The 15,399-nt window shown below is 41.4% G+C and overlaps 1 protein-coding gene across 10 annotated transcripts in view; it reads right to left on the reverse strand.

The window, feature by feature from the left end:
* dock9b (dedicator of cytokinesis 9b) overlaps positions 1–15,399 on the reverse strand; it is a 114,052-nt gene that overhangs the window by 21,842 nt on the left and 76,811 nt on the right. For 3 of the 10 annotated variants that reach the window (XM_067459229.1, XM_067459225.1, XM_067459230.1), the window contains exons 20-39: positions 15,285–15,396; positions 14,964–15,082; positions 14,389–14,475; positions 12,503–12,595; positions 12,284–12,399; positions 12,121–12,190; positions 11,874–12,008; positions 11,699–11,770; positions 11,218–11,364; positions 10,956–11,039; positions 10,598–10,709; positions 10,334–10,375; positions 9,614–9,792; positions 8,829–8,936; positions 8,598–8,709; positions 8,351–8,469; positions 5,999–6,113; positions 5,848–5,914; positions 5,618–5,665; positions 2,789–2,925 (exon numbers count right to left, since the gene is read on the reverse strand). In XM_067459229.1, the coding sequence (XP_067315330.1) occupies positions 2,789–2,925; positions 5,618–5,665; positions 5,848–5,914; positions 5,999–6,113; positions 8,351–8,469; positions 8,598–8,709; positions 8,829–8,936; positions 9,614–9,792; positions 10,334–10,375; positions 10,598–10,709; positions 10,956–11,039; positions 11,218–11,364; positions 11,699–11,770; positions 11,874–12,008; positions 12,121–12,190; positions 12,284–12,399; positions 12,503–12,595; positions 14,389–14,475; positions 14,964–15,082; positions 15,285–15,396 (2,074 nt within the window). The remainder of the gene's footprint in view (positions 1–2,788; positions 2,926–5,617; positions 5,666–5,847; positions 5,915–5,998; positions 6,114–8,350; positions 8,470–8,597; positions 8,710–8,828; positions 8,937–9,613; positions 9,793–10,333; positions 10,376–10,597; positions 10,710–10,955; positions 11,040–11,217; positions 11,365–11,698; positions 11,771–11,873; positions 12,009–12,120; positions 12,191–12,283; positions 12,400–12,502; positions 12,596–14,388; positions 14,476–14,963; positions 15,083–15,284; positions 15,397–15,399) is intronic. The other 7 variants (XM_067459233.1, XM_067459227.1, XM_067459234.1 and 4 more) reach the window with 4 other exon arrangements.

The following is a 15,399-nucleotide window of genomic DNA, read 5'->3' on the forward strand; positions in this document are numbered from 1 at the left end:
TCCTTCAGATCTATCGTGACGAACCAGTCCTGGGACTGGATCTGACTCACGATCATGGGGATAGTGAGCATTTTGAATCTGAACCTCCTTAGAGACCGATTCAAATCCCTTAGATCTATAATCGGACGCAACCCTCCATCCTTTTTGGGAACTATAAAGTACCGGCTGTAGAAGCCGGACTCCCTGTCTGGCGGAGGAACATGTTCTATGGCCCCCTTTGCCAGTAAGGTTCTTACTTCTAGTTCCATTACCCGACCCTGCTCTGGTACCACTGTAGTCCAGGTCACCCCCCTGAACCCAGGGGGAGGCCGACCGAACTGCAGTCTGTACCCATTTTCTACAATGCGCAGGACCCATGTGGATACACTCGGAAGGCATTTCCATGCGCCGAGATAATCTACTAAGGGAACCAGCCTCTCGAGGCTGGCGTCGGGTGTTACACGAGCCTCGTCCCCGACCCCCTGAAGCGGTTGCCCGGCAGGAAGTGGTTGGGAACGAGTCTCTGTGTGCGGACGCGCCAGCTGCCCAGCCGCAGGTCTTTCCAGAGGCGGCTGGAGCAGCGTGCGTTCGCGGGAAATCGATGTGGCCCGAAGCGTCATAGACGGCGGGATTACCACATCGATTTCCCCAGGGCGCCGCGAAGGAAGCAACCTCGGTTGCCCCCTCGCGGGAGGGACCGCCCTGAGAAGTCCTGCCGAGGCTAGGACTTCTTTGCGGCAGCCTTTCGCGCCTGAAGGACGTTCCTCAGATCGCCCTTCGGAGCGGAAGGCTGCTGGTGAGCGCGCCGCCTCTGTTGCCAAGCTCCCGGAGGAGGGGCTCTAGAGGCGACGCTCTCTTTTTGCATCTGACGATGCGAGGAGGAGCTGGTAGGCGGCTGAGGCTGCCCGCTAGGGCCAGCCTTCCCGGGCTTAGAGCGGCGAGGGAGGTACTGCTGGAAGGCCGCTGACTGTCTCTTCGCCTCCTGGTGTCTGGAGACGACGGAGTTAACCGCGTCCCCAAACAGACCAGAAGGCAAGATCGGGGAGTCCAGGAGGAAGGATCTGTCCTTCTCCTTTATCCCCGACAGATTCAGCCAGAGATGTCTCTCCGTTGTCACCATAGCTGCCATGGAGCGGCCGATGGCACGGGCCGTCTCCTTGGTAACACGGAGAGACAAATCTGCGACCTTCCTGAGCTCCAGTACATCCTCCGGAGAGGGACCCTCGCCCTCATCCAGCTCTTTTAGAAGGTCAGCCTGGTAGGCCTGCAAGATCGACAAAGTGTGCAGCGCACTACCAGCCCGCCCAGCCGCCATATAAGCCTTGCCCACCAGCCCTGAGGTGTCCCGACAGGGTTTGGTGGGCAGCACCGGGGTTTTAAGGGACGATGCCGATTCGGGCGAAAGATAGCTCGCGAGAGCATCCTCCACCCGCGGCATCGCCCCATAGCCCGCCTCGCGTGCCCCCAGGACGTTGGAATAGTCCAACAGTGGGGGATTAGAGACACGCGAGGAATAGGGCTTCCTCCACGATCTACACACCTCGGTGTGCAGATCGGGGAAAAAAAGGCAAACCCCGGCGCGGTGTTTGGACCCGGTGCGCGAGGAACCGGTCATCCAGCCTACTGGGTGGCCGAACTTCCTGTTCCTCCTGTGGCCACTCAATATTGAGTTTAGCCACAGCCCGGGTCAACACCTCGACCAATTCCTCCTGGGTGGGCGGATGAGGCGATGGAAAAACCTCATCCCCCGCCCCGATGCCCGCGCCCTCCGGCTCCTCGGAACCGGAGAGAACGAGCATCGGACCCTCCGCCCCGGGGGAAGAAGCCGCAAAGCGGGCTTCCACACGGGGAGGAAGATCATCGGAACTGTCCGAGGAGGATTGGGAAAGTGCCGCAGCAGTCCCAAAGCCCTCGGACAGATCCCGCTGTGAGCCCCATGATCTGCGACGCCGTGACGCCTCAGCGACCGCGGGTCCAGAACCATGGGGCTCACGAGGCTGGCCGGTCTCATCGAACACGGCCAGCCTAGAGCGGAGCAGCCTGAGTGTCAGCCGCTCACAGTGCTCACAGGCGGCTCCCTCGAGAGCCGCCCGAGCGTGCTGCACACCCAGACACTGCACACATAACAGGTGTGTATCCGATCCCGAGATGAAGCGGGGACACGGATGCACACACTGTCTAAATCCACTCTTTCCTTCCATACTTTTACTATAAATGTCACTCACACACACACTCGCAACTGGACAGACAACAGTAAATAGACAGACCAAACAGAGAGCGCTATGCTGAAGAGCAATAACTGCCGCCATTATGCGCCGGCTCCCCTTTTATACTTCCGGGTACGCCGTCACAATGACGTCATCACGCACGACCAATCGGATTGGACTAGTGTTTATTCAGGCTTCAGATTCGCTGATGCTTAGGGAGCATCCCCAAAGCGTTTCGACGCAGTGGGAAGTTCCCTCGATAAGGGAACAGTATTGGGAGTACTTCAGAACCAGGAATGAGAACCACTGGACTGCAAAACTGAATTTATTCTGCATTGAAGGTGTGCCAAAATTGTGAAAGGATGGCGTGTGTAAAATACGCATAGTGCTTTTTTTTGGTTCCCATGAAACCCAAGAAGCTCTTACCGGTTATTTTACAAAGATCCCAAGAACAAATTCTCACACTGAAACATACACATACACATACACAGTGTAATTTCCATGATTGTCAATGCATATCAGGTCTTTCTAAATGTTCATCTCAGGTAGGCTGTGAAAAATTAGGGGTGATCAAGAAATGAATGTGTGTTAATGTGTCTTACTGTGGTTGAAAGTGTGTGCATTCTCCAGGCTGCCCAGCTGGTGTAAGCGTGTGTGCATGACACCCCCTCTGTTACGAGACACAGGAAGAGTCAACGACTTCCTGTCCGGAGCTATAAACCCCACCCCATCCTGGCTTCTGAGAAAAAACAAAACCTTTATGAGAGGTCTAGTAAGCTGTTAGGCATATATACAGTATAAAATACAAGAATGTAGGGGTCATTTCATAGGGTTTAGACCATGTTCCATCCTCTCATTAAACGGGCTGTACAGGGACCATTCAAAAGCTTGGGGTCGGTGTGTAAAATAAATATTTTTTATTTGAATACATATAAAAATGTAATTTATTACTGTGATAACTCCAGTCTTCAGCGTCTCTAAATCATTCAGAAATCATTCTAATATAATTTTAATCTCAATCTTTTTTTCTTGTTGATATTATCAATGTTGAAGGCAGTTGTGATGCTTATTATTATTTTTGTAGAAACCTTGACATTTTCAACAGGATTCTTTGATGAATAGAAAGTTCAAAAGAACATTTATTCGAAACAGAAATTTTGTACCATTGTAAATGTATGTTTCCCTGCAAAATATTTTTTTTAACAACAACATTAAACAGACCACAAACTTTTTAACGGTAGTGTACTTTAAACACTTTTATGAAAATGCTTCTTTGAAATGAGTAACAGCGGATTATGATCAGCAGTTTTGTTGACAAGTCAATATGGTTTCTATTCTTCAATACAAGCCTCTTTGCAAAGCTTGCATTACTTTATGACAAGTTCACAAAATAATCCATGCTAAAATGCGCCACACAAACTAGCAAGGCCGGATTGAAATATGGAAGGAGCTGTCTGGCAGATATGATATGACCCATTTAAATTTCTGCATCCACTATGGTGAAATTCAATTCTGACACCGTATATTCCACACGTCATATCATATTATATAACTAGCCTATATATATGTGTGTGTGTGTGTGTGTGTGTATGTAATATACAAAGATGTTAAAACAGTGTATCAGATTGTTGGCATCCATTAGTCATGTGACTGATTGCCCCCTGGACCTGAGGATATAAGTGCTAAGTACATAAGTGTGAGGATATTATTGTACTTCCTGTGTTTAATGGACACATGCAGGTGATAAATATCTAAACATCATAACACAAAACCTTCTATTCTTAGACTAGTAGGAAAGCATGAATGTGGAAATGCCTTAGCACACATACACACAGAGCAGTGAGTTAGTTGAATGAGTCAGCATGCTGTTAGTGAAGGCCACTCAAAAGCACACAGCTCTTACCCTGTTCAGGGGTGCCAGGATGCTACAGTATCACTGACTAACTGAACCCTCGCCAGCATTTCAGCCAATAAAACATATACACACATAAAGGAGTAGCGTCATTCAAGGTATGATAGATAATGTAGGACTTGATGCTGTGTATGTATGTCTATATGTATGTGTCTATGAATGTATGCATGTATTTTTGTGAGTACATGTGAGTTAAAGGCAAGAGAGACAAAGAGAGAGGTAGATATGAGATAGCAGCAGTGGTTGTGTTGAGATTGGATTTATATGTCTGGTTCTAAAAACAAAACAGGGAAAATCATTTGTAATAAAATTAGAACTATAGGGCTGTCAATCAATTTAACATTTTAATTTAATTAATTATTCATTAAATCCAGATATTTAATTTTAATAAATGAATGACTGATTTATAAAAAGAACCACAATGAAGTACATTGATCAATAATTGCTGACAAAGGTTTAGCAAATGAGGATACTTCAAATATATTAATAATTGTCTGCCACTGCAAAAATTATTTCAAAAATAAGTTACCTGGTTGCCTTAAAATTTTGACTTCATTAAAATTACAAATTTTAGTTAATACAATGAACATTTTTGAGAATCAACAAATTGTATTCAAATATTATTAAAGGATTTTGTAAGCATATTGGGTAATTGTGTGTTTTTTATTTGTGATGACGCACTGAAACATGCCAAATAGTGCTATTTTCATGATTTATCACATTTTTTATGTGGTTCAGATACAATAATATTTTAAGTTTCTATTTATTAAACTAATTTCCTTCATTGTCTCAACTCAAATTTTTTATTTCAATAAACTCAAAATTAAGGCAACCAGGTTACTTACTTTTTTAAGTTAAACCAACTATATTTTTTTACAGTGTATGATGAATAGATAGACACACAAGTGGCTTTAGAGGTAAACATATTGGTTGTTTATTTCCATATCACTGACCTAAGTCTAGCACTGGTCTGAGTGAATTCATTCTTAATGCATTATTCATTTTTTACTAAATTATTTTATTGTCATGATTGTGTATATCCAATAATGACAAGAAAAAGAAATAAACATTATAACAATAACAAAACAAAACAAAAAAACGATAAAATGCCATCAAAAATGAGTATTAAAATAGTATAATCACCTTAGTATTATTATATAATAGTATTAAAAACCCTATTATAGTCCCTATGTGTGAATAAATATATAATCTTGTTTAAAACAAGGCAGTAAGACAGTATGGATAAAATACTCTAATATTGTTTTATTAAGAAAATGTTATTGAAATTATTTTAATTTACAATACAAATTATGTAAATAATATTTTTTAACTAAATAATGGTTTTAAATGTATGACAGCCCTAATTGGGATACTTTTCCCCCCATTGTGTCGACACAAGTATCATGTTTACTTGATGGCCTTCATTTTTCCTGATTTCACAATATTCAGCAGCAAAAAAAGAATAACAATAATAATATTTTTGACAATTAGGAGAAAAAACTGTTTTTTTTTTTTTTACCTGGCAATGAATCTCTTCCCCATATATCTGAACTGATGGAGACACACTCTGTGTGTGAGAGAGAGAGAAAGAGAGAGAGAGAGAGAGAGAGAGAGAGAGAGAGAGAGAGAGAGAGAGAGAGAGAGAGAGAGAGAGAGAGAGAGAGAGAGAGAGAAATGAACTGAGTACTCAGTATTAAGTTGCAGAACCTCAATGCTCTTATGTGATTAGTACCAGTCCAGATGACTTACTCTACTAAAGTGAAAAAGTCCATCAGCTCAGAGTTTGTGGCTTTGTTCCAGTATGTAAATAAGGCATCTGGAAAAATGGTCAAAAGTGAACAAATCCATGAGCAAAAGTATACAGGCGTTGCAAATTAGAGTCATGTGTGCATGTTCTTACCTTCAGACATGCTCTTTAAGACATGGAGGAAACACATGAGCAGGTTTTTGATTTCTTCTCTGTCCAATTTATCACAGCGTAGCATGGAGCTACCCAGAGCAGAGGCTGACTGAGTCTGTCATACACACATGCATAAAGTATATAATTGAAGACAGACCAAATATCACATCATAGAACAATGTGTTTTTCAGAAGCTTTGAGCAGGAGAATCATTCACTGCTCTCCCCTAAATGAATTTGTGTGCAAAAAACAAACACCCCACCACATGCAAAACTGGAAAAATACAAAATGAGAAAGACATGCAACACCCTCATAAACTATAAAATATTAAAGAGATGAAAGCACACACACTCCCCAGACGGGGACACTCTAGGGTTGCTCTACTTGTATGGTGTCAGTAATTCTGTTAGTGTCGTTGTCGTAGAGGGCGGGGCTTGAGAGCAGTGAGAAATCCATTGTGACACGTTTGGCTGCTCGGCTGAGAGGGGCGGAGTCCTCTGGCTCAAGGGGGAGGGGCAACACGGTGAGGGTGTGTCTACGTGTAAACCTCTCTTTCGGCTAAGAGGTCAGAGGTTAGGGTCAAGAGGAGAGGATAAGAGTTAGCAGGAAAATTTATGAGCAACAGCAACATGCCTCACTTTTACTCCAGATCAATGAAGACACAATGAAGCCATTTATGTCCTCATAATATTTCAATATATTAAACTTTAGTGAGTAACACACAAAAAAAGATTAATTAAAACATCAACCCTGAGTTAGTTTCTCAAGACATTTTCAGGGTTTTAACCAAAAACGTTCAGTACATTTTGCTTTTATTGAAAGTAAAATATTATGATTTGATTTCAAGGATTATTAAGTTTTACTCTAAAATAATTGTATGTATTTTAAATTAAAAAAGTTTCTCAACTCATAATAATCTGTGATCAGTATGAAAATACTGATATATTTATATTGTGGTGCAAAGATTTTTGAATCATTATAACTATTCATTATAAACATTTGAATTATTATAACCTTCAATTTTATATCATCCAACCCTGAAACATTCTGACATGTTGACAATCTAACATGTTTGGCATAAAATATGAAAAAAAGGTTGGTCCCCCTTTTGCTGCCAAAACGGCCCTGAGCTGCCGAAGCATGGACTCAACTAGACCCTGAAGGTGTACTGGGGTATCTGGCAGCAAGATGTAAGCAGCAGTTCCTTTAAGTCCTGTAAGTTGCAAGTTGTTCCTGTAAGGCCTTTGTTATCCTGCTAAAAAAGGCAATAGCAACCAGGGAATAGGGTTTTCATGAAAGGGTGTACATGGTCTACAACACTGCTCAAAGCAAGATCCACATGGATGGCAGGACCCAAAAGTTTCCCAGCAGAACATTGCCCAAAGCATCAAAAGCTTGCCTTCTTCCTATAGTGCATCCTGGTGCCTTGTGTTCCCCAGGTAAGTGACAGGTACATATTCCCATTTCGGCAGTGTCCTGAAGACATCGTCAAGGCATGATTATGGGCATGACAGCTGAAGACCAGATGATGGGGATCGCTGTAGCACCATGCATGAGGCAAACTAATTTTTCAGGGCAATTCTGTGGACACACCGGGGTCGGTGCAGAAGTCCAAGCCATTCCACGGCTGCAATGCAAGACAGAACAATGACGCAGCCGAGAAGCGGAACATCTCAACATCTTGTCGGACGCTGATGACGCTAGACTGGTGCAAACTTCAGCCACTGCAGCTCAAGCCCAAGGGAGACCACCAGTGAGCAGCCGACACCGAGAAGAGAGAGCAGCTGCAGCGACCAACATCAAATGCATTACAATGCATCTAATGCATTACATGAATTGTAACGCATAAGAATTCCAAACTTACTTTGACAAGGTTGAAATAATGTAGTAGTGGTTGAGGTTACTAAAGAAAAATAACTATTGGTACAGTTCTTCTGATATTAATAAGATTTGGCTTTGAGGGAGACTAAAATGTGATAATTTTTCAATTGAAATGTAAACAAATAAAAAAAGTCTGGCACCGTTACATAGAAATGACTGCGGGAGGAAGAAATGTAGCATAACAGATGTTTCATGACTTCACATGTTCAAGCAATGTATTACACACATATGGAAAAAGTGAATACATCACAGTTCCAGTTAAAGGGCCTCTGAGAACATGCGGCGGGGGAGGAAGGAACCCCCCTCCATGCCTACATTTAATGTTGTTTTTAAAAGACAAAGGGAAGTGAATTTTATTTGTAACGGGCTTTTCACAAATCCTATTATGAAAGAAGGCGATTATATTTAAACAAGGCAGATAATTAGATTATTTTGGCCCTGAGAGAAACAATCCCTGTCATTCTGCTTTACCTTATCAAGAGAGCAGGTCTTCTCAGGGAGGCTGTTTCCAGAATCGGTGCTGACCAGAGAACCTCGAGAATCAGCGTGGCGCACAGAACCGATGTTAGGCGTGGAGGTGTGAGGTGAGGCTACGCACAGCAAAAAATTCATATAATAAATGAATTCACAGAATTATCTGCTGATAATCTCAATAATACTAGCATGTGAAAGGCCTGAGCTGCCGGTAAGGAATGTTTTTGATTCTGTCATCACTCACCAGTTCCTGAGATGACCCCAAATACATCTTTATGAAGGCTGTTGTCAAGGCTACCAACGGGCTTTTGGGGTGTTGCCGTAGAAATGCTGGTAAGATGTTCATCTCGCCCATTCTGAGGAGAAATAACGAAGTTCAACCGAACAATTCAGATGGCATGTGAAATCTAAGCTGCTCAAGTTGTAAATAATAGAAAGAGTTAAGGAGAAAATAAAGTGCAAAAAGAGTATTCACCTGGTTGGTGTTAAAATTAGACGTGTCTCTCACATTTACTCTGTGAACGTTCTCCTGTAGCAACCCAAACAAGGGTAGGTAGAGTGTCGCCAACCTGGCCTGCTGACTCTGCAGAAACATAAAAACAAATATACATGTTGGCTATTTACCAGCTAAAATCAATGTCTGTTTAAAGGTGCCCTTGAATGAAAAATTTAATTAACCTTGCCATAGTGTTATTATATTAATTGAATTAACCTTGCCTATTGTCTTAGGGTAGTAGTGGGCGGGTTTTGTTGTAAAAACTTGGCAACCCTGTCTGCACGTGCGGTGGAATAAACGATCTTTGCCAGTGTTGTAAAAAAATAAAAGAATTTATTGATACACAGAGTACTTACCCAACATGATTTTTGCGAGAAATAGTGAAGGTGAATGCAGATCCAAACAAGGTCTCCGTTTAGGATTCGAAAAAATATAATCCAAGCCCCTTTGATGACGTGCATGATTACGTTACTGTTTATCATCTGTCCATCATCGTCTAAAGCCCGCCCTGATGATTTCATTGGTCCGAACAGTTTCTGTTCGGAGATAATTACAACCTCTATGGATCGAGTCCAGACCGAACCGCCCGACCTAAAAATGTTGTGGGCGGAGCTAAGTTCGGCTGGTATCTAGGCTAGTGTTTACCACTGGGAAGTTCGGAAATAATTTTTTGCCCAAATTCAAGATAAGTGACATATTCCCTTAGTGCTAATTCCCTTAATATAAATAAAGTTTGTTTTTGTTGTTGTTGTTTGGGCACTGACCTTTGAGACATAGCGATCATCAAATGTGTGTTTGATCATCAGACTCTTGAGAACTTGAATGGCAATCTGACGGACTTCCCCAAACTCCTGAAGGGCCCCACACACCTCCCTCAATAACAAACCCACTAGGAAGTGATTCCTGCAGAAATCATCAGTCAGTGAGTAGTCCAACTGCAGATCTACAAAGACAGAGAAAGAAAGAGAAAGAAAGACATTGAACCACAGATACTGAATGTAACCTCCAGCTCCAATTTAAAAACGTGTTTGAAAGTTTCAGCTCAAATATTTAGCTAAAAAGACCAGAGGCACTAGTTGAGAAATATCCTTTTGATGTCGTAAACAAAAATGCCTACAGCTTTTATAATAAAATCAAGAGCATGGAATTGAGAAATATGCCCCTAAATAACTTCACTGATGGTATGGTACAGCAAATCACAAAGGACACGCATACACAAGAATATATTTCACAGGTAGACTCAACAGCCAGTTAACAGACAGTTTGTTATTCCGAAAATACAACAGCTTTAAACACCCAATCATTTAATCAACCAAACAACCTATTGATCAAGATCTATTCTAGACTTGAGAATAAATTGGCTTATGCTGCAAATCAACATATGTAAGACAGAGTGGACTAGGACACTGAAGAAAGACATGGACTGAGTCATTAAGACTAGACACACAAACATTGTTCAGTCACAGGCAAGCAGGACTGCTCACCTACACTTCTGGTATGAGTCTCCTTAATGTGACACAGAAAAGCTATCACACACAAAGAAAGAGGAAACAGTGGAAAGGCACGGCAGAATATGAGCAATAGGCACAGAAAGCCCAAAGGACAGAAGCATCAGAGAGAGAAAGGGATAGTTCCAACAAATCAAATTCTCCTGATGAACAACTTAATCACAAGAGTGATGTCGGGCAATTTCTTTTTAACAACTATTTTAAACAACAGCATGTGGTAGAATATTCCTGTATATTTACCTTGAAACCTCTGAATGCGACCCTTCCCAAAAGGCATGGGCAGATTGAGGGGTACGTAGTGTTCATGGTTACACACCACCCGTAGAAACTCAAACTTAAACTCATACAGTGTCTGCAAAACACAAATAGACATATTTATATTATTATTAAAAACATTTTTTATATAAATATTTTATGCTCACTAAATGTATTTAATTAATTTAAGTAATGATAATATAAGAGATTTTGTGAAGAAAAAAAAGTTATTATAGGGAGGTAAAACTTGAACAAAACACATTTGTTATATTTTGATAAATATATATATATATATTTATCAAACATAAAATATACATTCATATAACTCTACTGTTATGTGTACCTTGGGATCTCCTGGTATGAAACAAGTGATGTAATTGTTTATCTGCTTGAAGACAAATCCTCGATCCATAAAGGTAAAACAACGCTGTAAGACAGTTAGTGAGACGACATGGTTGTGAAATCATTAGTTCAAATTGTTATGAAATGCTACATGCCTTCAAAGACAACTCAGGACGCTTCATTGAGGCTCTTTACTGATGAAATGATCAAACATTAGTCAGTTGCTTATAGTAGAGAAAGATCAGCTCTTCTTCTGGCTGTACCTTTATGAAGACAGCCAGGCTATGATTGGCATTGCGGGCAGCATCTAGGTTATCCTTATACTTCTGGGTGATGTGGGGCATTAGCATGTTCACCAGTGTCTCCACAGCATGGTGGAACGAAGCCGTGAATCGCTGGTTCCTGGACAGCTATATATACAACAACACGGCTCAGACCGTGACAAACAATTAAAGAAACATGGTAAACTACCTAATACAGCATCCCTTACAAAAAACATGGTAAAAACTGTTTCCAAAATCCATAGTTAATACGTTTACTGTTACTACAGCTAAACCTTAAAATGGGATCTCTTTCAAAAGTCTAAGAAGCTTTCTTAAAATCTTTTTCATTTTGGTTAATTTCTATTGTTATTAACAGTGGAGGCAAATACCAGGTTTTAACTAAGATGTTTGGCGAAAACTATAGTTACCATGGAACATTTTGTAAGAGGTAGTTCTGAGTGTGGCATATGATTATGTTCACCTTGACCTTGCCACTTTCCATCAGGTACTGTGCCATTGACTTCACCAGGGCTTCAAAAAAATACCACGAATACTGAAATACAAAGTATATGACAAGTATATGATGAAATACAAACTAATGACAAATACAACCTTCTGAGATGGAAGAGTGTTAAAACAGAGAGCTGTTTCTGCACCTTGAGAAGCTTGTTGCTGGTAAGGAAGTCAGTTGAAGGCTTTAAGATGGAAGTCATGGCTTTGGCCAGTTCTTCGTGCACTGTCTTACTGTTGTTACTGGTACTGGTTGTATAGGACTCTGTTTTAAACACGTACTGGAAAAACATGAATAAAATCATTCAACCAAATCTCCTTTAGTAACTGCACAACAAGTATGACAGTATACATACCATTAACCATGGTTAAATATTTCAGAACTTGATTTACCTTGACATATGACCTCAGGTAGTGCTCTAGACCCTCCTCATGGCACTGAGCAACAATGTGGACCATGACCCTGCAGGAGAGACAGATGAACAACAAGAGAGCATGTGAGAAACAGAAAGAATAGGATCCGGTGTTCTAATTTTGGCAACTCCTGCTCTCTCACCTGGTGGTGTTTACAGCCACATCCTCATTACGGGCGCTGGTCAGAACATGAACCAGTTGGTTTAAAATGGTCGGCAGGAAATTGATCATAACATGACCTTCCATGGCATGAAGACTCTGCAGATTTATGGATTTATGTTTTGTCATTTATCCCAAAAAATTGATATAATTAAATCAGAAGAAACCTGCTCCTCTAAAGTCTTTGTCTCTAAAGGCTCACCTTGAGGTATTTAACAAGTTCACCCTCAGTTGGACGGGTGTCACCAGACTGCATACTCTGGAAATGATGGAAAAAATTGTGCAGGTGCTGATCCTGAGGAGATGAAGGGAGATGTTTAAATTATAGAATTGGAACAAATTAATAAAAAACCTATGACTAATCATAGCAGCAGCATACGTAGCAGATATAGTCCACCAACACCAAATACATTAGCACTGCCATATTCATTAGCATGCCAAAACTACACTTTAATTAAAAGTATTAATTAAAAATATATACTTTATTATTCAACTTTATTTTGACAATACTGATGTTGATTCTGAATGTTAAAGGGTTACTTCAGCGATTAGCATATGGCTTTGTATCAGTAGAAACCCTGGAGTATATTCAAATGATTGTGCTTTCCCCCCTCATATCCCCCTGAGACAAGAGATTTATGCATTTTATTTCTGGAAAAATTCCTCCTATGATGCAAATTGACGAAATTTGCATCATAGGAGGAATGTTTGCCCAAAGGCTAAAGACTACAGCCAGCAGCGGGAGCCATTTCTGCATGTTTTGAATCTGCGCATGGGGGATGGGAGATTACACTCAGCTCGCAGGGAGAGCTCAGCTTGCAGCTACAGGCACTCATTTAAGCGGAGCTATGGTGAGCAATGTAACAGTTAAGTCTTCTAACTTCTCAAATTAATTTCTATGAAAGTTAAGCTTGCAAAGGCATGAACTGAAACGCGTGCCAGACTAAACTCGCGTTGTGAATGTATGCCGCGAGTGTAGTCGCGATTACCTCAGCTCTCATCAAGAGACCTCATCAGCTCATTTTTTTCACTCCTGCAGTTAATGCTCAGTGCTGTGACACTCGCGCGGTGACTCACTCAATATATTGAACAGACACGTTCAGTTTTTAATTGTAGTGTCTTCTCTAACTCAGTCACTGTAATCAAGTAGGTTGGCTTTGGGAATGGCCTCACAGGGCACCGAAGCATTCTGGGAATTGTAGTCTTTCATCCCCATGAGACAAAAATACATTTTTTGTCTTTTCTCAGTCTAGAAGGTACCAAATTAAAAAATAATTTCACATTTCTACTACATTGATGACCCAGTTTAAATACAGATTCATCTTCCCAGCGCTGAAGTACCCCTTTAATAATATCATAAATGCATCACACTGCCTCCGTCGGCTTGCCTTCTTCCCATAGTGCATCCTGGTGCCATGTGCTCCCCAGGTAAGTGATGACCATGCACCCGGCCATCTACATTATATAAAAGACCATCCACTTGATTCATCAGACCAGCCACCTTCTTCCATTGCACCGTGGTCCAGTTCTGATGCTCATGTGCCCCCTGCTAGCACTTTTGACAGTGGACAGGGGTCAGCTGCTATGTAGTCCCATACACAACAAACTGTGAGGAACTGTGTATTCTGACACCTTTCTATCAGAACCAGCATTAACTTCTTGCGTAATCTGAGCTACAGTAGCTCGTCTGTTAGATTGGACAGCAAGGGCCTGCAATCCCACATGGATCAATGAGCCTTAGCCATCCATGACCCTGTCTCCGGTTCACCACTGTTCCTTTCTTGGACCACTTTTGATAAATACTGACCACTGCAGACTGGGAAACCCCACAAGAGCTGCAGTTTAGCAAATGCTCTGACCTAAATGTCTAGCCATCACAATTTGGCCCCTATCAAACTTTCTCAAATCCTTACACTTTTTTTCCTGCTTCTAACACATCAACTTTGAGGACAAAATGTTCACTTGCCGTCTAATATATATCCCACCCACTAACAGGTGCCGTGATGAAGAGATAATCACTGTTATTCACATCACCTGTCAGTGGTCATAATGTTATGCCTGATTGGTGTATATCCTTTATAATCATACCTGAGTGTAGATGGTGGAGACCAGATGTGTGGACACTCTGAAGAGAGGACGTCCTCCATCCACCCACTTTATCTCAGGACTAGAGTGCTGCAAACACAACATCATATACACAACATCAATTTTAAATGGTTTATTTTAATTATACTGACAGATCATCCACTGAAAGATCTATTTAATGTCTCAATTATTTCTCCTAGACAGCAATGAGATTAACAGAGGGCAAATGGAGACTTTTGATGAAGTTACCTGCCTTCTCAGATTTCTTAATTTTATTTTCCTGAGAAAAGAGCTCAGTATTTTGTTTATGTATGTGCTAATGTGTTTCAAAAGAGCTCAAAGAACCAAACTCAAAGATTCTTCATCAAATTCTCAAGGATCAAGTCTCTTATAGGTTTTAGGAGAAATAGCTATCTAAAGTTGATTTATAAACTTTACACACCACACACACACACACACGCACACGCACACACACACATACAGACTCAACAGTTACAGGTTCACATTTGGTCCACAAATGGCTGCAATTTTTGCCAAGATGGGAACGTTTTTGTTATGACTATGCATAGTGGTTTTACCTTGCTTACACCCTCCTGGCAGCTGAGGTAACCATTTGGTAGGTTGGATGCCACAGAAATGTGTTGCTCACTCATAACAACACGACCATCTTTAAGCAGCGGAAGCCAGGCAGAGCCCACTGACAAAGAAACAGACAAGTAAGAGTCTGTGAGAGAAAACATTTAGCACATCCAAAAACTACACTTCATTGTTATACCTCTCATTATGGATAATGATGCACACATATTATAGATAAGCTAAAAGTACCAAAATGCAAGTTCCTGGAACCCTACCCATGCCTCAACATATTAGCCTTGTCAGCTTTATTCAGCATGCTGTACCTGGGGTCTCCACTATGTCCCGTTTCTTTGTGCTGCTGTCACAGCTGATGTGGTAAAAAGTGAAGAGCAAGTGATGCTTTTCATGAAGCTGTGTGGGCAACTCGATTTTTATCTG

The sequence above is a fragment of the Pseudorasbora parva genome, chromosome 12 (assembly GCF_024679245.1).
Source record: "Pseudorasbora parva isolate DD20220531a chromosome 12, ASM2467924v1, whole genome shotgun sequence".
Taxonomy (NCBI): Eukaryota; Metazoa; Chordata; class Actinopteri; order Cypriniformes; family Gobionidae; genus Pseudorasbora; species Pseudorasbora parva.